At 35.4% G+C, this 23,807-nt stretch overlaps 1 protein-coding gene across 1 annotated transcript; it reads right to left on the bottom strand.

The window, feature by feature from the left end:
- Nucleotides 1–227: 227 nt before the first annotated feature.
- Nucleotides 228–23,496, bottom strand: LOC584599 (SEC14-like protein 2). The gene is made up of 12 exons (XM_784457.5): nucleotides 23,108–23,496; nucleotides 20,979–21,048; nucleotides 18,037–18,080; nucleotides 8,398–8,460; nucleotides 5,763–5,856; nucleotides 4,986–5,080; nucleotides 4,377–4,472; nucleotides 3,737–3,881; nucleotides 2,875–2,978; nucleotides 2,119–2,267; nucleotides 1,320–1,471; nucleotides 228–487 (listed from the first exon to the last, which is right to left on the bottom strand). Exons 1-12 carry the CDS (start codon nucleotides 23,165–23,167, stop codon nucleotides 327–329), a joined length of 1,233 nt encoding a protein of 410 aa, XP_789550.2. The 5' UTR covers nucleotides 23,168–23,496; the 3' UTR covers nucleotides 228–326.
- Between the last annotated feature and the right edge of the window lie 311 nt (nucleotides 23,497–23,807).

The raw sequence follows: 23,807 nt of genomic DNA, 5'->3' as shown, positions 1-23,807 counted from the left end.
TAAATGTGGCTTCAGCCCAGGGATTCTGGAAATAAAAACCTACAAGAAAGACCCTAACTGATAGCTTCTTGCCTTGGCAATAGAAATGTTTTCCTTGGCTCCTCCTTTGAAAGCCTTTTAAAGCTTATCTGCCGTAGTTTACAGGAGGGATTAGACTGCCCTGCAAGGTCACTGGACAGGTGGTTATCTCATCAACTCAGCTCTCACTTAAGATAAGGAAAAAGAGGATCATGGGGGACCAATGGTCACCGATTAGGCATTGTTTGTTATATAGAGGGCGCAAGTAGCTACAAGTAGTGCAGTGGGCCTTTAAGAGAGAGAGAGAGCTAGCCTTCTTCAGCCGGTAAGAACTCTGATTCTATCTCTATTTGTGGCACCTGGTTCTTGACCTGTTCCTCTACCGTCTCATCCGTTTCCAGAAGCTCAATCCAGTAAAAGAGCTTCTTACTCCTCGTCCAGCTGTAGCTGTTATCAAACTTGACTACATCTGGTTGGAAGAAGAAAGAAAACAAATATATATTATTGTAAACAACAATGACAACAGCAGCAGCAGCCACAACAGCAGCCACAACAGCAGCAACAACAACAACAATAACATCAACAGTAAAAACCAACCACCACCACAATAACACGAATAAGCATTGGCCTGGACAGTGCCAGGCGCGGGCAAAAAAAAAAAAACAATGGCGGCCGAGTACGAGAAATCGTATTCGAGTAGTTGTCAACAGTGCCGTCGCAGCCTTACAACAAATACAACAACAATACCAGCAACATAAAAAAAACCCATCACATTCATGGTCTTTTTTTTAGAGCGGGTAGCCTGATCAGAACTTATTCCGTTGTTGCTGGGAGCCTTGCAATTATACTATCTGGCTTTAGCCAAGCTACCATCAAATGGTGCTCGAGCACGCAAATAATTCCCTCCTACCAAGTACCCATTTACTTCACCTGGGTGGAGAGTGGCAAATGAAGATTAACATCTTGCCAAAGGACAATTAACAAATGAAAGATGGAGTAAATGTTAATTGATTAGGGAAGGGAACCTCACTGAAATGAGATATGTTTGAATACACCTTACATTCATCATGAAGATGGCCCCTTCCTACTCCCCCCCCCCCCCAAACAACTTCCCCAAACACAACTAACCCCAAAAGGAGACTACACCACATAGCAATTATCCTCTCGTTAATAATCCTTATGCTAGCCACTCATGTGGAGTAAATGTCTTGTGGCAGTTTCTTTATTCTGTGCCCTCCCCCCAATCAATTTCTGGATACACCACTGATATAATTCTACCTATGACTAAAGTAAATTCTTACATGTTCCAGGATCTTTGAGTTCGATGGTGCCTGTTTCTGGACATCGATGGCAGTTCAAGTGTTGAGACTCAGCGATTACAGTCTTGGTTCCATCCTCGGCGATGAATTTGATCCCGAAACCAATGTCGTTGTCCTGGGTCCGGAACTCATAACTGAAAATTATAAGAAGTTATCAGTCAAAAAATCATCAATTCTAAACTAATATCACCTTTCTTCTTTTATTTTTTAATTTTTTAAAACACAACTGGTGAAAATCATTTTTTCAAAGCAAAACAAATCGTTAGTCTTTCTTTAAAAATAAGAGAGAAAATTTCAGATCCCAAAACATGTTTGGCTTTAAGAGTTGTCAAATGTATGGGAAGTTGCTTTAAAAATTACTAACAAAATTTATAGTAAAAGCATAATCGTAATTGAATCCGTTTACCAAAGTTATAATACACTCTTACTTGGAAAAGTTATGATCATTGTCTCAAATGGCAGAGTGGTTAAACCTGGTGAAACTTGATCTACTGCTTTATGGAGCGCTAAGAATCAACTCTTGGATTTAATAAATTATTGTAACTCTGTAAAAAAAAAATGAATCTAATAAAATGAATCCAGTCATGAAATAAACATGGAAACTGATTCACTATGACTAGGGTTTTCTTTTCTCATTTAGTTAAAGAATTAGAACAATTTTGTACAAGATTATTAAAGAGATTAACACTTGGTGCTCTATATATCAGTAGACTAACTCCAATCACTTAGTCCTAGTATTGACCTGGACTAAAGCTGGTCCACTTTCATAAACAATGCTTACTTGATGACGCTATCAGGCTTGGTGACATTGTAGGTGAGTTCTAAAGACCCACGACTAGAGATCTCCTTCTTGGTCATCTGTGATGGATCTATGGACACGGTTCGTCCGGTCAGATAGAGCTCCTTAGGTACCTTGCCTCCTCGTCTCACCTACAATGTGGGGTCAAATTGAAACATGAGGTCAAAGTTAAATCAACACTGATTGATCTAAAGAACTACATATTACTTCTCGACTCAATTAAAATCTAATTGCTGATTGTCCAAACATAACTTTGGTTTTCAGATTATATTTTCTTATGTTCTCAAAGAGCAGTTTTCCTACTTAACATTGTATTCATACAATTCTCTATTATTAACCTGCAAAAGGGATACAGCATCTTCAACTTCGAATCATGTATTGCTAAGTTGGATGGATTATTTTGATGGGAGAGCGTAGCATTAATGAGAAATATAACATGGTTTGGAGTTGAAGAAGGAAACTGATCTACTCAATCCTTACCAAATTCCTGTATGAAAGAGAAGACAAAGGAGGAGAAGTTAAAGCAGAAGTAGAAGCAAGAGAAAAAGAGGAAGAAAAAGAAGGAGAGGAAGTAAAAGAAGAAGAAGTAGAATAAGAGGGAAAAGGAGACAAAGAAGGAGAAAAAGAAGGAGAAAAAGAAGGAGAAAAAGAAGAAGAGGAAGAGGGAGAAGAGGGAGAAGAGGGAGAAAGGGGAGGAGAAGAAGAAGAAGAGGAAGAAGAAGAAGAAGAAGAACTCACAAGAGAGGGGCATTGTCCATCACCATCCTCCTCCTTGGTTCCTCCCCAGTACACAGGGAGTACATCAGCATCTATATACTTCAGAAGTACTTCTTTAAAGTTATCTGTTTGAAGAGAGGAAAAATTAGAATGAAAAGTTTGGCTCAACCCCATTCTATGCCATAGGCAGCGAATCCAGCCCAAGATTACGATTTGTTGAATAATATAATGTTTGGACTAAGAATAGCAACATGTTTCTCTTTGAAACAGAAACTGGTGTTTTTATTGATAAGCTTATTTAAAAGGAAGATATAATATGGCAAAATTAAAAACAACAGCAACAGCAACAGCAACAACAATAATAAAGCATTCAAAAGTTAATTTGCTCTATTTTTCATATAGTTGGTGACAATGAAGGGGATAAAGCTAATCCAAAATTTCTTGAGGAAGGTACAAAAATTTAATGTATACAATCAAGACAGTCAAGAAAATCAGACAAACAATGAGAAATTGTAAATTTAAATTTGATATCATTGTAAGTAGGGCAAATTTGTTATGTCATTGTGATGTAATGGAGTACAACTCTCCCAATTGGCCCCTTCATGCAGATTGCTAAATAATTTCTTTAACGAGATCTACTTCTGAGCAGAATCAATAGTTTGCTTTCAACATGTACTTGACATTTCTAAAGATCTAATCAAAGTACTTGCCTACAAAAGAACAATAATAATCTATCTATTTTTCAATCCCTTTTTACTCTCAATCTGGATAATATATAATCAGAATTCATACAATATTCAAGAATGAAAAGATTTCGACTTTCAAATCAACATTCCCTCTCATCTGATGCCACAAGTGCCCTTCATTGCCATGGCGATCTTACCTTTGCAGAAGACTGCCCTGTTGCGTGTGTGTTCTCCTAAGAAAGGACTAATGAGGGAGTAGAGGAGAGGAAAGAGGCGAGGGCTCCGAAGGATATAGATACGAAAGAGCAACTCAGGAAAGTGGGCCTCGCACATGTTCACAATCTGAAGAAGAAAGTGAGCACTGATCATTACTAGACAATCAAAAGAGACGAAGGAAACTTAGGAAAGTAAGTACATGTGAACATGTAACAAAGATTTGTGATTGATCTAAATCAATTGCAAGATTGTAATTTTGTCAGTGGATTGTGGCATAGTGACAGATTTCTCTCCTGTTTGTCGTGTACAAAAATATCGCTAATTTTTGTCTTTCTTTTCAAAGTGCCTTCACCTTTGGGACACTACTTCAAGTATGATATGGAGAGTATATTAAATCAGGTCCTTCTAAAAAGAAAAGACATTCCTAAGTCATACATTTTTGAAAAAAATTGAAATTTTAGTCATTTTGTGAGTTGAAACAAATGGGATAATTAATTGTCCGCCACTACATCACATAGACATTACCGGTTCAGCCAAATTGAAGAGCCCATACCTATAATGATTGCAACTTTCAAGAATTCATTAACTTTCTCATTTCATGCATTATGTAACAGTACTTACAGAAATCTGTAGCTGGGTAGAGGGCCTGGAGAGATGCTGTCTACCGAGGTGCTCAAAGTCCATGATGAAATGGATGCCTTCAACGTTTGTGTTCAACTGCAAGAGAGTACCGGTAAATAACTTATATCAAAAGTGTAATTCTGTACTGTAAATATTATCTTTATACCAGATACATGAGCAGAAAAGAGGATTTGTTTTCCCCTGTCCCTGTGCAACCTGTGCTTATTGCTTCTAGCACCAGAAATTTACAAAAAATGAGAACAATTTATATACCGACAAAAAAAATACGAAAAATTGAAATTTACTGTTACACCATACATACTGATATCAAGTGACCTCAATGACCCATTTTATGCCCATGTATTTTCTCTCCAGATAGCTTTAAAATGTTTGATTTCTTTTACTGTGCACTTAATTACTTAGCAATTGGTAATGTAACACCCAAAATAAATGCTAAATCACCCCCGCAATCGATCAAACAAGAAACAATCTCAGTCAAACAAGAGCAAAAGAGAGCACCAAGTTAGAAGACCTGAGAAACGTTTGACGCAGAACTTCGACAGGTCCTGCTGTAATTAAATATGTTACAGAAAAGGTTATAAAAGATACCTTCTTTGATTGTTCGATCATGAGATCGTTAAGACCTGAGAAACGCTGGATGTAGAACTTCATGAGGTCTGTTTGTGTGACTGCGTGTAGGAGACCTGTAGATGAAAACAAACAATGGGAGGAAAAATTAGTTGTACAATTTCTCACACTTCATTCTTTTTTCAGACAACAAGATTGTGTTCCTTCATTTAAATGTTTGTGGAAGAGTACTCAAATCATAGTGTTTGTATTCACTATTGATACCTATTTTTGTAATAATTGACGACTCAACAGGAGAGGGCTCTGTATTGCCAATTAAACAATATCAAAATAAATTTTCATAGCAAACAATGTTTAATGGCACAAATATATGCAATAGTCATATTGAGAGGGTTTAACTTGATGTACTGAAAACAAATATCTTTACAAATTGTAATAAAGCCTGACATCTACCTCTTTTCTATAGAAAGATAAATGTTTGTTCTGATTTTTAAAAAAAACCCATATTTTTACACCTTTTTTATTCTTCATATGAAATTAAAAGAAAAAAACTATTTCCTTGCTGTTTGTCTTTATTACAAGATGTGGAGAAAGCATTACTAAATAAGTGCTAATGTACTCTTATAATGTTCTCTTGACAAGTTTTAAGAAAATCACAAAATTGACCATTATCCATGTAGCTTAACATTCAAAACCCTGATATATATTTTCTGTCAACATGCTTATATTTTCTTTCTGTATTAAAGAACAGAAAGACTATTGCCAGTCACTAGGCCTGGAAATAGATGACATGTATACCTTTGAAATCAATGAGACCAAATGGATCCAGAAAGATAGGTCGGCCATCTTTACCAAACCCTATCATTCCTCCAATGCGATATTTCTCTAACACCTGTTGGGAAGCAGAAAGTAAAGAAATAGAACACAACATTAATTATTCATGCCCTATATTACCAAAGTCATTTGAGGAGGCCCAATGGCTCAGCCGAGCTAGGATTTATCAAGCAAGAATAAATTTCTGCAATATCCATGCTCTAAAGCTGGGTCAACAGACTAGGTCAAGAGACTGGGTCAAGAACTCAACAAACATTTCAACAAAATGAAATGGCAAAGAATCTACCAGTCACAACAAAAGACTTTTTTTTGGTCAATTCTTAATTCTATTTTTTTTTAAAAAGATCACTTTGAAATGACCTATATGATTCATCAACAGATCCCAGATGTAATACATGAAAGATTTTCTTTGATGAAAGGTCAGTAAACAGTACATTGTAGGTTATATGCCTATTGTCTGATCGTATAGACTGTCATTGATGACACTATTCAGAGCTGCCAAACCTTGTGCGACCAAAAAAAAGGAACCATGATGGCCCAGAAAAGGAATTTCAAGCAAAAAACAGGAATTCATTAAAACAAAACTAAACAATCACGCCCGAAACACTTCCATAACTATACCTCATGCTGTTTTTTCCATATTATTATTAGGACCTACAGTTTATTCACAAGTAGGCCTAGGTATTTTTGTTATTGTTGTTATTTTGGTATTATCAGCATTTCATTCTTTTTGAGAATATTTTTCTCTTCAAGTATGTTTTAACTTTAGTTATCTATTGAGGTTGTGATCAAATCATCATTTTAGGGCAGTTGCTTCATGTGCAGTATGTAAAAAACACAAAACTATTTTATGAAGAAAAAAAACGTACTGCACTAAATTGGAGGAAAAAAAACGGAATAATTCTGGGAAAACTTAGGCCTAATGGTTGGCAGCTCTGACTATTCATACCCTCCTCAACAAACAAACAAAAAGAGAAAACTTGTTAAGATAACCTTGATTGTGAACGATCAATCAAATGGATATATACTGTATTGTATAACAACAGTGTCAATGAATTTCACATCAAACGAAGGCCATCAAGTGCCAAAAGATTTTTTACTCTTATCGTTCTTGTAGTTCTTCTACTTTAAGAGCTTGTAGTTAATGCCCTAATGACTTCCATCACATACATGTACAACTAGTCATTTGGAATGTCATAAATGTATGCCCCTTCAAGACCATTTTGAATTTTAAAAAGTAATGTATTAGAGTATTGGTATAGTATGCAGGTGTAAACCCTTGTCCATCAGAACATGTAATACTGGGTCTGATAAAGATCCAAGCTAAGACCAGTTTCTATATTATCATGCTAGCCATTAAATGGATAGTTGAGTTCTGTTTTCAGACCGCCAATCCCTTCAAAGTGCATGGTTATTGCTCTTATTCTTATCTATGACATTTCTAGTGTCCTTTTGGAACCTAAAATTTTTATGAAGGTAATTTTAGATCCAAAAAATGGCCAAAATGTGTGAAATTTATCCAATACGATCATACCAATTCAGCTCCACTTTAAAAAAAATATGGTGACCATTAATTAATTATTTAATTAAAAATAACAATACATGGGCCGGGCTGGTTGTGCGTAATATAACCAACATGAAAATGCAAACAAAGAAGCCAACATCGGCATTGGCTGAAATACAACGTAAAAGGCGCTATTTCATTTTTCAATGTTTTTTCAAATTATCTTAATATATGTGGTGGTACACAAGTATTAGAAATCGTTATATTTATGTATATTTCAGCCGTCTCTGAACAGATTTTGATCAAACAAAGATGATTTTGTCATTTAAATTGTATGTTCTTGCAAATTTGACACTCAGTTTTTATTATCTCATTAAAAAAAATTAATTTGTGTAGCACCCTCTGCAACAGAACTCTACTATCCCTTTAAGTGACACTGGTTTAGGCTAAAACTCAGATACATTTCAGTGTTAAATTAGATTTGGAGCCGGCAAACAAATTATTTAATGCTATGTCATCCAAAATATCCTGATATGTCAAATGTAATCACCAATATATACCCTTGTATATCCCTTGTGCCCCTGATTCTTTCATACCCTCTTCCTTAGTTATGCTTGATCAATATTGTGTAAAAGAAGCATTCAGAACATACAATAGACAGATCATTTAGGAGCCTGGGATCGTCTAGACATAAAACTACCTACATACAATACCATTCAACTCTTTATTTCTTTTGTATGGTGTTTATTCCTGACAAGCTGAAAATAGATTCACTGTGCATTTATGTACTGATGACTCAGCAAACAAATAAGGCTGAGTTACATTTGATCTAGTCATAGTGACATATACATTTGTCAAAGTATTTTAGAAAATGTAAATATATATGTGGAAACTTTTCAGTTTTACAAGTACTCATCTGAGAAGTTTGGTATTTATACAGAGACACTTGAGATAGTGAAAGAGAAACCCATTAGTGCTGGAGGAAAAAAAGGGAACTTGCCTATGCCCCCCCCCCTATCTCAGCTCTGCTGCCCCCTGACCTGAACTATACATTTTCTTAATAATCTTATAAATGTACCCTCATCATATAATTACCTCGGGAGTCTTAAAGTCCTCTGCTATAGTTGCAACCTTATTCTCCTCTCTCCAAACTATATCCTGTAAAAGAGAAATAATGCCAGAAAAAAATTATGCAAATAAGCCATTGGAAAACTCTCTTTAGAATCATGTCTAATTTATAATGAGATCAAAAAGTACACGTAACAAGGACTACCATACCCCTTCATGGACAATGACCGTGAAATCTCTTAGTTTATGCTTATAAATACAAATGATTGAAATTCTGGTTTTCTTTTTTGTCAGAAGATTTTTATCGGTCAAATATTAAATTTAATTTGAGCAATACACTCAACTTTTGAAGGTTTCAGGGAAAATATTTCTTTTAAATATGTCAAAACAAATGATAATTTGCCTTTTATTGTGTCTTCTTTTATTTTGTCAATGCACTGGGAGAATGTGCCTGCATAATTTATGTTTTATCTGGAGAGAATTATTACTCTCTGATTTTTCTTCTTTCTCCCTTTTTAGGGAATGATCATTCATTAAACTGACAACATTGTGATATTATGTCATCACAATCACACACACCCACCATCCACTATACTAGACATGTAGAATACTGTACCGGAACATCTTCTTGGCCCCCTTCAGGGTGGATCTTATGCAACAGATCTTATGCAACAATCCATTGAATAGAATCTGCACTCTATCTCAATCTCTTACAGAACCCTCCAAGGTTATCCCTTTCATTCACCCCAAAACTGATGTAATTGTTCTGAATCTACAAACCTTACAGAGTTATTGATTCCCATCTGCAGGATTAAAATACCTGTATATGGATGGAAAGCTTTGTCTGCAAATGACAGTTCTACACCCAAAGGGATAAAGATTAGAGCTTCCCAGCTTAAATGTGATTTTAAACAGACCCTGTATTAGGACAGTACTGGTATACAAAAACAGTATAAGTTTCTGTAGCTGTTTTAATCTTAAAACTTGTTTGAGCTGATCTTAATAATTGCAGTTCACACAACTGCTCCTCTGAAATTCTACGCCATTTTATTTCCAGTTGACACTGCATAAAATATTTTCTTTCCTACTCTATTTCCATGCAGACCTTCATAAACAAACATCCAATACCGGTACACAATTCTAGTATTTCAAAAAGTAGAAGATACTCAACAGTGCATTACTTCCTTTCAGACATACAGTAATATAATTTTTTTTTTGAATATATGGTATCTGAAGCAGACAAATACCCTAGGCAGGGGTGTATCCAGGATTTCACAAATGAGGGGGGGGGGGGACAATATTCCTACAATTAAATGATGACCCTACATTTATTAAAAAAATGAATAATAAGGGACATCAAATAAAAAGGGGAGCGCATTCTTGGAGTTGTGAACTCTGCTACTTTGGGTTGAAAAGAGGGAGGGGCATGGGCCGAGTTTGCCCCCCACCCCCGATCCCCAGGAGCCTTGAATTCCCTTACATTGTACATGCCATAATGAGGGCAGCAATCAAGTTCACTGAAGAGGTCACAGATTCATGGTCATGCCGCATCAATATGACCAGTGACCTGCATCAATTTGATCAAAACAAGATAAAGCACAATAGGGCAAATCAAATACATGTATATTGAACCCATATTGCAATAACTAACTGCGGGTGTGTGTTAAATCAATCTTTTGTTCACGCTCTCAAAGAAAGAATGCATTATATTTCCTACTTTTCTGAACATATTATTGTAAATAATCATGCAGGAAACAGTTCAACGATACATGTCCTCTCCTTTGAATAATACTGGTATACACTGGGAAGGACCTGCAAATACTTGTATAAACATTGATTAAATAAATCATTTTCGCAATGTAATCAAATTAAATGCACAAATCTTTGTGAAGTACCTCAATACAAATTATTTCATTCACCTGTTACACATACCGTAATTATATGTCTATAGTCAGAATGCTAATTGCAAACATTCTTTATTGTTAGATAGGACAAGCCATAATTTTTGTCCTACCTAGCAACAATTAATGTATGCAATTTTAATTCTGACTATTGAAATACAATTATGTGTAAAAGTGAATAAGATGATTTGTATTGAGGCTCTTCACAAAGATTAGTGCATTAGATTTGATTGCATTACGAAAACTTTCTATTCCTCAGCACCCCAGTAAGTTGAGAAGTGGCTTTTTCAAACTGTAAATTTATCTATTGATTGAGTCTCAGACTTGTACCCTCTGCCCCCCCCCCCTCAAATCCAGAGAATCTTGTATCTGCCAGTGGCATACATTGCAAGTAGGGCATAACCTTCAACCTTCAGGACCTACAAAATCACTCCCATGGCCCTGATAACATACACAATAAACAGCTGGAAATGTCTTTTAAAATGGAAATTCTTGTTTCCATTGTCAGAATATACATTGTTATGTGGGGAATATTGAGCAGAAGGTGACTTTAATACCTAGCTGTATGTACTCTGATAAAACTTGTATTAAAGCAGCAGTGATTCGACATTTGCTTTGGTAACAATTGCTCAGGGCTTTACTTCAGCAAAGTCATAGTGTTGGGATTTCAGTTGGGTTTAGCTTTAGCCAGTTTAGGGTTGGGTAAAGTTAGAAATTCTGTTAATGTTCAGGAGCATGAGTTGTACAGCCGCAAGCAATACTGCACAATCCCATTTCAAAGCGAACTGATCTAAAAGTGTATTATATTATATTTGAATCTTTTATATCTGGCAGAGATCAATGCACTCTTGATCTATTCAGTATGATAATGACTGATTCCTACCATAGACGTATGTTCCTACTCACAAAAAGATTCAACGATGACCCAGCTATGAACCTAGCAGAATGCATGCAAGCAAAAGGCTTCATATCAACTTTTGGTTTAGAGGTCAGGACTCAAGAGCAAACAAAAGGTTACATACCCCCCTTCCAACAAAAAAAAAAAAACATGAGCAGAAGGTCCTTGTGAATATTTTGACATTTGGGTAGCAGAGAATGATTTTTTAAATTTTATTTATTTATTTATTTATTTATTATTTTTTTTTAAATTTATTTATTTATTTATTTATTTTTATTTTTTTATTTATTTATTTTTTTTTTATTTTATTTTTTTATTTATTTATTTATTTATTTATTTTTTTTTTTTTTTTTGGGGGGGGTATTTTGGGGCAACTATGTAGGCCTACTGGTTTCCTGTAAGTATTAAAGATGAAGTTGAGTTCTGGTCATGCGATTGCATTGTGAAAGAAACGGTGTGGAACCGACCAGAAAAGCTTGATCATCTAGCATATAAGAATTTGTGTGTATTGCAAGGTTCTAGAATCATCAAAATGATAAGAAATGTGGCCAAGTCTTGGTTAAGTTACAAACACTTGCACAGAAAGATGTTTATGGGACTACACAAACACGTGGCATAAAAAGCCGGCCCCCGATTTTTACGATGTTACATGCATATTTAGAAGATGAAGGCATTTGAAGAGCCATGCTTTTCAGGGAACATGTCTTAACTGATGTTCTTCCACACTTGCATAATAAGTGAGTAATGCTCACAAATTATTTTTCACCTCTTCCCAGAACTCAACCTTCTCTTTAAAGTGAATCGGTATTGACAAGAACAGGTTAATAGATATGTGACCTGTTTACATATATATCTCATGCATGCCTTTTTAACAAAACTTCTCTTAACGATTGGAAACTGGAAAGCTTGCCATTGTCTTGCCAAACATGGCAACAACTAATGTATGCAGAGTGAATTCCTTCCAAAGAGATCAGGTGCCTGTCACAAGGCTATTTCACCACTCACGTTGGTGCTAAGGTAGTGACTTCAATGCTAGATGTACAATTAAAGATAATCAGAAAGTTTGAGTAAAAACAGACCATTATTAATAATAAAAATTGGGAAAAACTGATCTGATCGATTCCTTAATTTACCCAACTATATTATTACAATTTAATTTTAGGTGAATATAAATTGTCATAAAGCAATTGATCGGCTCTTTATACCATTCCAGACATTTAAATAAGTGCTGAATGATTTTTAAAAGGCTGTCTTAGATCTTTTTTTTTATGGAAAAACAGTTGGGAAAATTAAAAAATGGTTAAGAGAATTTACTAGAGGGTGTCGCACAGTGACGCCTTCCAAGAAAAACATTAATATCTTTGTGGTTTGAGAATTTTTCAGGAATTTTCACATGTTAGAGGTACAGTTGAAGGAACATAATAAGTAACATTTCATACAACAATTACGCAGTTTTTTCATCAACCTTCAACAGTGTTACCGAGTCACTTTAAAGTGTGCAATTAGAGTCTGTACCTGCTGGTTACATGTACTCATGGGTGAGAAATAGCTTCTTTTATCTCACACAGCTCACAACAAAATCCTTTTGTGCCTATCGTTTCATAACTTGGATCTCTTCGTTTCATAACTGGGATCTCTTCATTTCATAACTTGGATCAATTCCAGACCTTCATTTTTGTAAAAAGTCTGGGCAGAGAAGCATACAACTATATCATTGTCTAGTATGCTCCCTTTATCCATAGCCATGTAAGTGAATCAAGTTTTTTCCGCTCTCGAGCCAACATTCCTTTCATAATAATGAATAGGTTTTATAAAACACAAATCTATAAAAAACACAAAAGAAAAGTGCAACCACCGTTTCTATTTCCGTACAAAACTCATGGGGTGGAATGGCATGGGGACTGCTCTGAACTATTATTTAGGTTCATCAGACAATTAAATCTCAGCCGCAAGAATATAACAATCAACTTTGCTTCCACATCACCCCAACCCCTCTTTCCTATGGTAAGAATTACATGTTAGTTGTAGCTATAGGATCAGTGATAAGAATTTGAATACAAATATTTGTGTGAATTATAAGCTGCAGTGACACCTAAGCATTGTTTCAAGCAAAAAAAATCAAACAACAGCAAAGTGTACATGTGTAGGTGCCTGTACAGTCGTTTCAATTAATGAAGTATATATATATATATATATATATATATATATATATATAAAAAGGTCATGTGACGTCATTGGGATTCTATCAATGATGTGATTACAGCTTTCTGAATTTAAACATTGCTTCGATTAACATTAGATATTGTATAGTATTACAGGTGAAATGCCTTAATTGGAATAGGATAACATCATTCAGTATCAAAAAGACTTGATTCTTTACTCCACGCAGAACAATCCAAGGCATATAGCTTCCATGTTGATTTTCTACAGGATGCGAGCAGGAAAAGTTGATAGAGGACTATACAGTCCTACCTAAATGCCTTCTAGTCCGTCTTTCCCTTCGCTTGACATCTGATCGTTCCTAAACAGTTCTTTGAGTAGTTTGCAGGCACAAACATTTGTCAGTCATTGTGCGTAACAGGGTCTGCACTAGGAGACTACAATAGGCTCTGATAGGGCCAGAGACTGACATGTCAAGGCTCTACAAAAGGTTTTAGGAATTATGGTAGGGCATCAAATTAGAGTCTGTGCTTCCAGACTAGTCTATTCGTGGGGTTGGGGTATTCAAGAGATCATAGGATTAGTTTTTAATCCTAATATATCCTATGACAGAGCTGCCAACCTTGTGCGACCAAAAAAAGGAATCATGATGGCAAAAAAAAGGAATTTCAAGCAAAAAAAAAGGAATTCATAAAAACGAAACTTACAACCACGCGCGACACACTTCCAATGCAGAAATGTTCATTAATCGTGCTGTTTTTTCCATACAAGCAGGTTAATTTTTTTGGTGGTTCCTTTGGTATTATTGGTAGAATATTTTTCTCTTCAAGTATGTTTTAAAATTAGTTTTCTATTGAATTTATGATCAAATCACCATTTTTGGGCAGTTGTTTGACGTGCGGTATGTAAAAAAAAAAAAAAAAAATTATTAAAACGTATTTTATGAAGAAAAAACGTAATACCGTAATTTGGAGGAAAAAGCCGAGGAAAAAACAGAGTAATTCCGGCACAAAAGGAATGGTTGGCAGCTTTGCTATGAGGTTTAGGGTTCATTGGACCTTACAGGCTGGACCAATGGGTTTGTACAAAGCATCAGGGGATGTCTAAAAATACATAAGAGCATGAATAAAAAGAGCATATTATCTGTTTGGAGCCAGAAGGGTGTTCGTTTGCAAGTACACACTCTTGTCATGCAGTCGCTACATGCATAACAGTGTCTGCACTGTGAGACTACGCTGACGGCATATTCCAAAGACTCTGAACTTAAGCTGTTCATTTGATACAGTCAGAGACTGACAGAGCTAGGCTGTGTTTAAGGCTTAAGGAATTGTGGTGAAGTATCAATTTAAAGTCTTTGTCTGCAGACTAGCATTACATTCATACTGTACATTGCACATGTAGAATTAATGTTCTTCTGGCTCCTATGTTTGTTCAGATTCAAGTTTATGTGAAACCCATGTATGCAAGGATGCACAATAAATATGCTGTCACTGTCAATATTTCTTTCTAAAATGCTAAGCACTTCATGGCTAATGAGTACAGACATTGAAATCATTAATACAAACAGACAAAACAATTACATGCTGTATGTTGTTCATAATTAGGGGTTGGGAATGTCACATTATCCAGAACATTCTGTACATGTACGATGTATGTACCGTTTAGTGCTTATCTTACACACTACCTGATTATGAAATTTTGTTCCATGTCGGTGAATGTTCAACGAAGGAACACTAACGGCTCAATCATTATTTTTCTAAAATTCATCCTCACGTAATGCAACTGGGCAGAAATGTCCTCTTTATTATATGATAATTATCCTTGATTATGAGGGGCAAGAGCATCACTAACCAGACACCTAAATTTCTCAAATATTCTATTACCAAAATTTTGAATTTTTAGAACTATAACAAATTGATGACCTTTTTTTATAATATCATAAATACAGAAACTTTTTGGTAACCTGTTTGCCTATTTGACCCCCTCCCCTCCCTTCCCCATTCAAGTGCAATCCTAGTTCAGGGCCATTAATTCACAATGGACAATTGTCTAATTTCCCTTACATATCAAAAGCTAACCTATAAAGGCAACCACATTATGCCAGTAGGTAGTAGGTTGGTTTGATCACTTTGTTGTGTGTGAACACTAGGTTTGCTGTGGTGAAAATATTGAAAAGACTACCCCAAAAATGTCTTGCATTTTCTTCCAAATTTGGAGTTTCAAGCAACTAAAGCAGATAGGATAATCTGTCCATTCAGCAGCCAAATTAGTTCTTCATTGAGCTACTAGAATTTGATTCCGGAATAAAGTGCTTATTTGTTCATTTGACAATCAAAAATTCTTTCTGAAGGTACTAGGCTAACCTAATTTTGATTGTTCTCTCTAGGAGTAGGCTACTGATGTGAGCAAGGTGATATACAGATACTGGTAAACAAAACACCAATTATGTGGTTTGTCTAAGCTGATGGATATGTTAACAAGAAAACTATATAACAAGGAAACCATAAACTGCACATTGGGAATTCACCATTACAGAGATTTGGACATTTGCTGCATTCCAGCCCATTCCAAAGTAGCCCAGTTCTTTTCAACATTTCTATCCCCCTTTTAAGAACAGGATCAGTTCAAATTGCAAAAAAATAATTTCAACTGCAATAGGGGTCAAAACCTCTACAACAATTCATTGCATATAGAAAACATCCTGTTTTCTTCACACACAACACGTTTTCTTTTGTATCCATTGGACTTCAATGTACTTGCATGGTTTCATTGACCAAGAGAGAATATGAGCTGGGACCAAATGACCTTGGCCTCACTTTGATGAATTTGAGGTCTGAATAGTTGTCATCAATTCATCTTTTTATCCACTTTTTGTTGTTTCCTGTCTTTAATGCATTGCCAATTTGAGTTCAAGTAAGCAAATACAAGCTTATGCCAGCCGTTATACCGGGATATCGCTAGAATAACATGAGTGTCCAAACAAACTCTTTCTGTCTGCATAGAAGCGGGTCGGTCAGCTGAATGTATGTTGCTTCGAGCATGCGCAGATGAGTAAAGTTTCTTGCTCGGCAGAGAACTTTGAACCAAGATGAATAGTATTGTTCAGCGCAATCTTGGTTGTTCAGCAGGTGCTGAGCGGTTGGCAGAGTAGGCGTTGTCTGTCGAACGGACGTTTCCCTGTTTGCATGAGCGCGGCGGTTGTGAACGCGCGCCGGTCTGGCGGTTCCGAATGAAGGAAGGCACATGCTGTTTAACTTGATCTGCCAGTCTCTGAGTTGTACGTCCTATGTATCGAGCTTCAAATTTGCCATTAAAAAATTAAGCCTTAAAAAAAATTTGTATTATAAGGTTTTTCTGAATAATGTGTTCATATCTTATTAAGATTTTTCACATCAGACTCTTCTTTGACGTCATTATCAAATAATAAACAAGAGAATGAATTGAGAAGTTTCACACAATTAACATGATTCTTTTTTAAATATTGATTCTAATTTGTGATTCAGTGTAACTCAATCAAATTTGCCATTAAGCCTTGTTTAAAAAAATGTTGATTTGCCCTTTAGGTGCCAAAACATGGGTCGGTCGGACAAAGATCTTCTTTTTTTTTTACTCCCTGTTTGGACTGATATTTTTCTTTTTTTAATGCTTTGATACATATTTTTTCAACAAAAAAAAATGGTTAAAAAAAAAACTTTAAAAAAGCCTGCAGTAGATATCAAGATTTTTGGGCCGGTCGCAAGGGCAATACACCATCTTTATTTTAAACGCCTTATCGTACCAGGGTCACACCGACAAGACCCGACTCCAGACCAACAAAACCCTAATGGTCAAGAATCATTCAGTTTGGGACTGGTTTGGAATCAGTTTTGGCAGTGTGACTGAGGTTAGTAGTTACTAACAAACTAGATATGGTTTTGAACACATTTTTGGCTTGCCCCCAGTTAATAAAGATCGCGTGCTTGATCTGTAATTGAAAAAAAGTCGGAAAAACATATTACTAAATCTTGGAACCAGCAGGATTGGAACCTGCCAAAAATGTGTTTAAAACAGTTGACATTTTTCCCAGGAAGCACAACAATTAAAAAAACGATAAATATGGTACATGTATGGACAGGGCAAACAAGAATACATCGATTGCCAATTTGATGATCACAGCCATTATGCATGTCACTGTGCAATAGATGCCCAATGATATTCCCCAAATTGCTTTAAAAGATTTCAAAATCAATCGTTCATGCTCTAATTCTCCTATTGAGGAGAGGGCTTATGATCCGTTCTTGTCCACATAGTGCTAGATTTGTTAGATGTATTCATGAAAACTGGGTCAAAATAAATGGATCATTAGAAACATACAATGAACACTTGTAAAATTCATTTAAAATATGGGCAAATGTTGAAAAAATATCATGTTCAAAAGACTAACCACCTTTAGTATTATATAGAATTATCTCATTTTCTGTGATACCATTTTGCAATGCTAAAGACTTTAATGCATAAGGGCTGACAAACTATACAATGATTGTATAAAATCATATCTGATTCCAATTCAAAAGATGGATGTAGCTCAGGGCAAGTTGCCCCCACAGCACTAAAACATACCCCCAGGCAAAACAAAAACTTTGTAAATTTTGGTTAATACAATTCAATTTCTTTATATAATGAAAGTTGATATATTCAAGTCACATAATTTATAATACCGGTACTTACTTTTCTAAAGAGGCTCTCTGCTTTTTTTATGTCAAACTTTTTGCCTGCAGAGATTAAAAAAACAAATTCAAGAGGAAAAATAAGTAATAACATAGATTAATGGTGTAAATGTTGAATAAAAGAGAATGGAAAATTACCTAGGACATAGATTACCAAAGAAATGGTCAGATATTGTGAAGAGAACAGAAAATATATACAATAGAAAGCTTTCAAATAGGAAATTAAAAAACAAAACAGTGAAGATGAACAATGTTAATATATACATTACAAAGGGGCTAAACAAATTTTCTATCCCCAGTTTGATCTCAAAATAGTCATTACACAGGGTAAACAATCCTTCTTGCTCTCCACATATAAAAAAAACTACAAACAAACTACAAAACACAAGATAATGGAAGCACGATGGAGAGGATAGATTAAACAGGATCACTGATAGAGAAAATGTATATAGTTTATTAGCTTAAAAGTTCAAAAACTATTTTTTTAAGATACATGATGTAAATGTAAATCCATTTTTTTAATCACTCAATGAACATCATCATACCAAATATGATTTGTGTTTATGATACACAACATCTGACCTACACTGTGTAACATCAACATTGATGTTATCCACAGCGAATTTAGCACCACCACTTCTAACCCATGTACAACAATCAAAAGTATATCCTTCCCTTGGCCTAAATTCCTGTTAAAGTGTCATTAAATCTTTCAGTCTACCTACATCAGAAGGCTATCAAATTATTTTACTTTATACAGAGTTAGGAGTAGCCTAATGGCTCTGAGAAAATATCTTTTGTTTTTGGGGGTGGGGGGGGGGGGTATTTTTATGTTTGGCATTTTCATTTTCAAACTTAAGCAGAAACAACTGCAAAGCATAAACAATCAAGTAATACTAGAATTTAAATCGTCACGAGGACGATTAAGGTGGTCTGTCTTCAAGTCTTATGATAGATTATAATATTTACTATATTGAGAAAGGGAGAAGTTATATAGACATGTAAACAATGATGATCATGATGATGATCATGATGATGATGATCTTGATGATGATGATCTTGATAGTAATGGTGATGACGATGATGATGATGATGATGATCATGATGATGTTGATGATTATCATCAACAGACCATGATGACATCAGACTGACAAAAATGAGAGAACATTTAGATAGTATATAGTCACAGCTACAACATACTCAAAAATCAACAAATATCAAGCCGAAATAACGGCGATATTGCTCGCAAAAGACAAGAATGTAGAATCCAGATTTGAGAAAAAGTCATCTCCCATAAGGATTGCACGCAAAAAGTAATGGATCAAGTGATAATAGGGTAATAATAAAGTAAATATGGTTGTTTATTACATTTTTTGCGATTGTACGTGTTTTAATATTCAAAGGAGATGGTACAGTGAAAGGTCAAAAAGAAAATAAAGTGAAGAGAACAAATTGTTGGAGACGCCCGGATTCGAACCAGGGACCTCGAGGTCGGAAGTCAAGTGCGTTATCGATATACCAAAACATTTCCCATAGAGATTACACGTAAACGGAAAATCGAATTCTCAAATCCCACTTTGTAAGTGAAATATGAGCATGATCCCGGCATCTGATCGAAAAATAAAGGGCAAACTTGTGATAGCTTATTGTCTCAGCTACAACATACTCAAAGCTCAGCGTAAACAAAGATAAAACGACGGAGATATTGCTCGCAAAAGACGAGAATGTAGAATCCAGTTTTGAGAAAAAGTCATGTCCTATAGAGACTACACGCAAAATGTGAAAAATTGACATGCCTCCTTTAATCGCAAAAATACGCCATGATACCATTGTCAAAATGAAATATCGTGGTGACTGGATTTGTAGAGAATATTCTCAGGTAGAACATATCAAAATTTGAAAGAAAATTAATCAATATTTACAGAGATACAATCAATTATCTAAAAATCTGCTGACGTCATAATATGCAAATTGAAATTTAGAGTTCGGAGGCCATTATGATGACGTCATGAGTTAATTGAGGGTCAAATGAGACATGAAATCATATCTCCAACTCATAATCTATTTAAATATGAAAGAAATTGGGGGGTATCTATCCATTCTGAAGAGTTAAAATGAATTTTGTATAGGCATGTTTTTGCCTATGTATGGTGGATACAGATAGCGCAGGTCGGCACGTGCGTTCAACTTTGACAGCCGCTAATTGCGTTATTACTGGTCGGAAAAGGGTAAACAAGGTTTCAAAATGCTTGGAAAAATGTAATAAATATGATAACAGAAAAAATTTGGCGATTCTATGTTGCAAAATGCCAGGACGCGCGGATACGCGCGGAAACGCGCGCGCATAATTACGCGCGCGCAAATTTTAAAAATGCTTAAAATGGCCTGAAACGTATGCAAAATTAATTTTAAACGAATCGGAGCATTATAAAATTTTGATGCGCGCGTACGTGCGCGTCGAGGTGCGCGCGCGAAATTTGTTAACATTTTTAGTTGACCTTTGACCTGAAGTTGATGTATACCAAATATGGTTCATTTTTTATGACTCATTATTGAGATACGATAATGACCTGATTTTTACAAAATGGCGCCTGGATGACGTCACAATGACCTAGTGACCTTGAAAAAGTTGATTTGACTTGAAATCATAGGGCTTGATGACTGACAGAAATACAAAGGAAATTGACCATGTCGATTTCGAGTAAACGTGTACACAAAAAAGTGTACGGAAGAAATAAAAATAAAGAATAAAGAAATAAAGAAAGAAATAAAGAAAGAAAATTCTAACGAAATCAATAGGTGATCTGTCATCGACAGACCACCTAATAATGTATATCAGTAGTATGAAACTTGTGTACGTGTACATAAACAGTGATGACCTACCAGCACAAAACCATTGCTTTATTAATTTAATCATACTCTTTGTTTTAGCCTGCATCTTACCTCTCAAGAACCGCCTCAGCCAATAGTCATCATGGTAGGGCTGAATAGCATCAGACACTCGCTCTTTAAACTTGAAAATGAACGAATGTAAGACAGAGAAAGAGAAATTCACTTAGAATCACATGAAAGAAAGTAAATAAAACCACTACAAACAAAACATATACCTTCATTTCCTTTCTCATGAAATTGTTTTCATTAAATATTTCCCTCATAAAGTAAATAATAATGGCAATAACATTAATAATGATTATACCGATAATAATAATAATCACTTCAACAACTACAATAATAGTAATGATAGTAATAGTAATTAAACAAAAATGTATAATGTAAGAATGTTAAGACATCTCAAATTTACTTGAAATCAGATAATAAAAGGCACACTATAGAGTATAGTCCCTTGACGGGCAACCCTCCCTCCCCCTTTTTTTCTACTATTTCAATCAACCAACCTTTACAGGGATACAGGACAATTTGTTAAAGGTAAACCAATTAAAATTTATTCAATAACAGGCTCACCACAAATCATTGAATAAATTTGTAAAACCCAACAAAAATAACAATACTGCTAGAGTGGACAATATGCAAAGAGGGTCAAGAACTTATGATTGTATTTAACATGAAGGATTGACCATTCAAAGTTTCAAACACTTTACTTTCAACATTTTGTTAGTCTCCTTGGTTTGGTGAGGTCACTGAGTGTTCATACAAGATACAGGTAGTAATCCTCCTCATTCAATTACCTAAGTACTGATTTCTAATTTTCTATGATATAACTCTGTCAACATCTGACTAGTAGTCTGTATATACAGACTCTGTTGGGTTTTTTGATGAAAGTTGAAAAACTGGAAGGATCAGCGTAAGTTTGAGGAATACCTAAAAGTACAAGGAGGTTCCTATTTTCTGAATTGGCCATGCCATCAGCCCTCTGTGTTTTCTCTGTATATCAGGAACTTCTTACATTACCAAAGAATATATTTTCTCATATCTGTGCCCTAGATATACTTTCTTATAATGACCCCTGTATGAAGTTAAAGAGGCTTCTCTGCAAGAGGATGACTAATTTTCCTTAATGATAAACTTGCTGACATATTGTTTTGGAAAAGTGGAGCATAAATTTGCCCTTGGATGTACAAAATCAAAATATTTTAGCAACTGATGTGAAAATCAAAATTTTAGAAATTCCCTGTGTTTTAGTTATATTCATTTAGCTAAACTGTCACCAGGCAAGATATATACTCTCTAACTATAACCCTTCCCAATTTCAAGAAAACCAGTGGAAATTATACCAGCACAAAAGATCTGACCTGAATCATCACAGTGATCACACATCTACAGTCTGTAGTTCAAATTTTCAATAGATCTACAAGCATGATGCCATGCCAGGAGGGCAGTCTAGTCAAGTTTCTGTTTGAAGATGTTATAACTCATCTGATATTGTTAATGACAAATGTACCTTAGCAACATTATGAAATGTCTTAAATGTTGCTTGGTTGATGGCAAAATTTAGAGACTAGTGGTAGTGATATTTAGCCAAGTTTGGTCCATGCAAACTCTTCATCTATTTCTTGTCATTTTTCATATTTTACCAAATTGAGGGCTTTTAAAGGGTATTTAAAGAGCAATCACTTCAGAGGGTTTTTGAGGGTTTTTCCCCATGATTTTCTTCCAGACCACACAGCCATTTAACAAAACAAAAATATATATATTTTTTCAACTTTCGGAGATCTATTAAATCATCTCTTTATTAAGGTTTTTCCATTATTACTAAAAAGTATATTTCAAAACCTGATTGTCATCAATACCTTTTTATTAATTCTAGACTTAAAAATTGATTGAACTGAATAGAATTTCAATTGAAAGTCCCAACAAAGGAGAGTTTCTCATCTTTCAACACTCCCCAATCTTATTATCACTGCTTTCGATCCTCAGTCCAAGAAACCAGCTCCCTTTCCAGCCCCACCCACCCACCCTTCTGATCACCGGACGCTACAACAAACACTCATTTGGAAACGGTCTCAATTATGTGAAAATAATTTACTCTTATCCAATGACAAAATGCATCGCCTTTCGTCTTGACATAATCTATGACAATAACAAGAACAAAGCTGAATCTGGATCTAATTTACCTTCAAGAATGTATCATACTGCTTGGATGTTATTCCCAGTTTTTCAGCTTCTGTGGCCATTTTAAAACGCTCCTTAATCCGTTCCTCAAGCGATTGTGCAGTGGCTGGCTTGGGATAGCGCTAGCTGGGCCAGTAGTGTAGATTGTGTGATGTACTCTGTGTCTATGTACAGCTGCAGTGAATGTTATAGGAGAGGCTACTGGTGAAACTGATTGGAAGAATGGAACCAGAGATAATGCGTGTAGGCCTAATGGGATCAAAATAATTCAGAAATGAAATTGAAATAGCCTTTCCCACAAAAGTTTTCAGCTCCCGGTGGTCAGCCGCACAACAGTAGCTACTCACACGCTCTCGATCTCTGAACCGCTATGAAATGATACTCAAAAGATAAACAACTCACATCATGCATGCAGCACTGCACTTAGTCTACGTGCACACTTTTTAGCAGTCTTTAGTGAGGAACGGAGTGTCAGAAACGTGTTAGAATAAAGCATATGGAGACTTCACGGAATATTACACATCCCAGATCCCGTACTATACTACTCCTGGTAAGACTATACACTGAAAAGTAAAGCTAGGCTCAAAACTTTATGGAATTGTATTTTTAAGTCTTAAATAATGTTTGTGTATGCAGACTATAACTGCACACTTCAATTATTTCATACAATTAGTGCGTCCAGTCGTTTCGCGTAATAAACAT

Source organism: Strongylocentrotus purpuratus, unplaced genomic scaffold (assembly GCF_000002235.5).
Source record: "Strongylocentrotus purpuratus isolate Spur 01 unplaced genomic scaffold, Spur_5.0 spur5_scaffold_2, whole genome shotgun sequence".
Taxonomy (NCBI): Eukaryota; Metazoa; Echinodermata; class Echinoidea; order Camarodonta; family Strongylocentrotidae; genus Strongylocentrotus; species Strongylocentrotus purpuratus.
This window is presented reverse-complemented; position numbering and strand designations above follow the sequence as displayed.

Excerpts from the sequence above, each read along its gene's own strand:
- LOC584599 (XM_784457.5), bottom strand. The coding sequence starts at position 23,167 with ATGGCCACAGAAGCTGAAAAACTGGGAATAACATCCAAGCAGTATGAT. Across the intron at positions 5,857-8,397 it reads AGGACTTTAAGACTCCCGAG|GTGTTAGAGAAATATCGCAT; the intron begins GTAATTATATGA and ends GCTTCCCAACAG. Across the intron at positions 1,472-2,118 it reads AAGCCTGATAGCGTCATCAA|TTATGAGTTCCGGACCCAGG; the intron begins GTAAGCATTGTT and ends TATAATTTTCAG.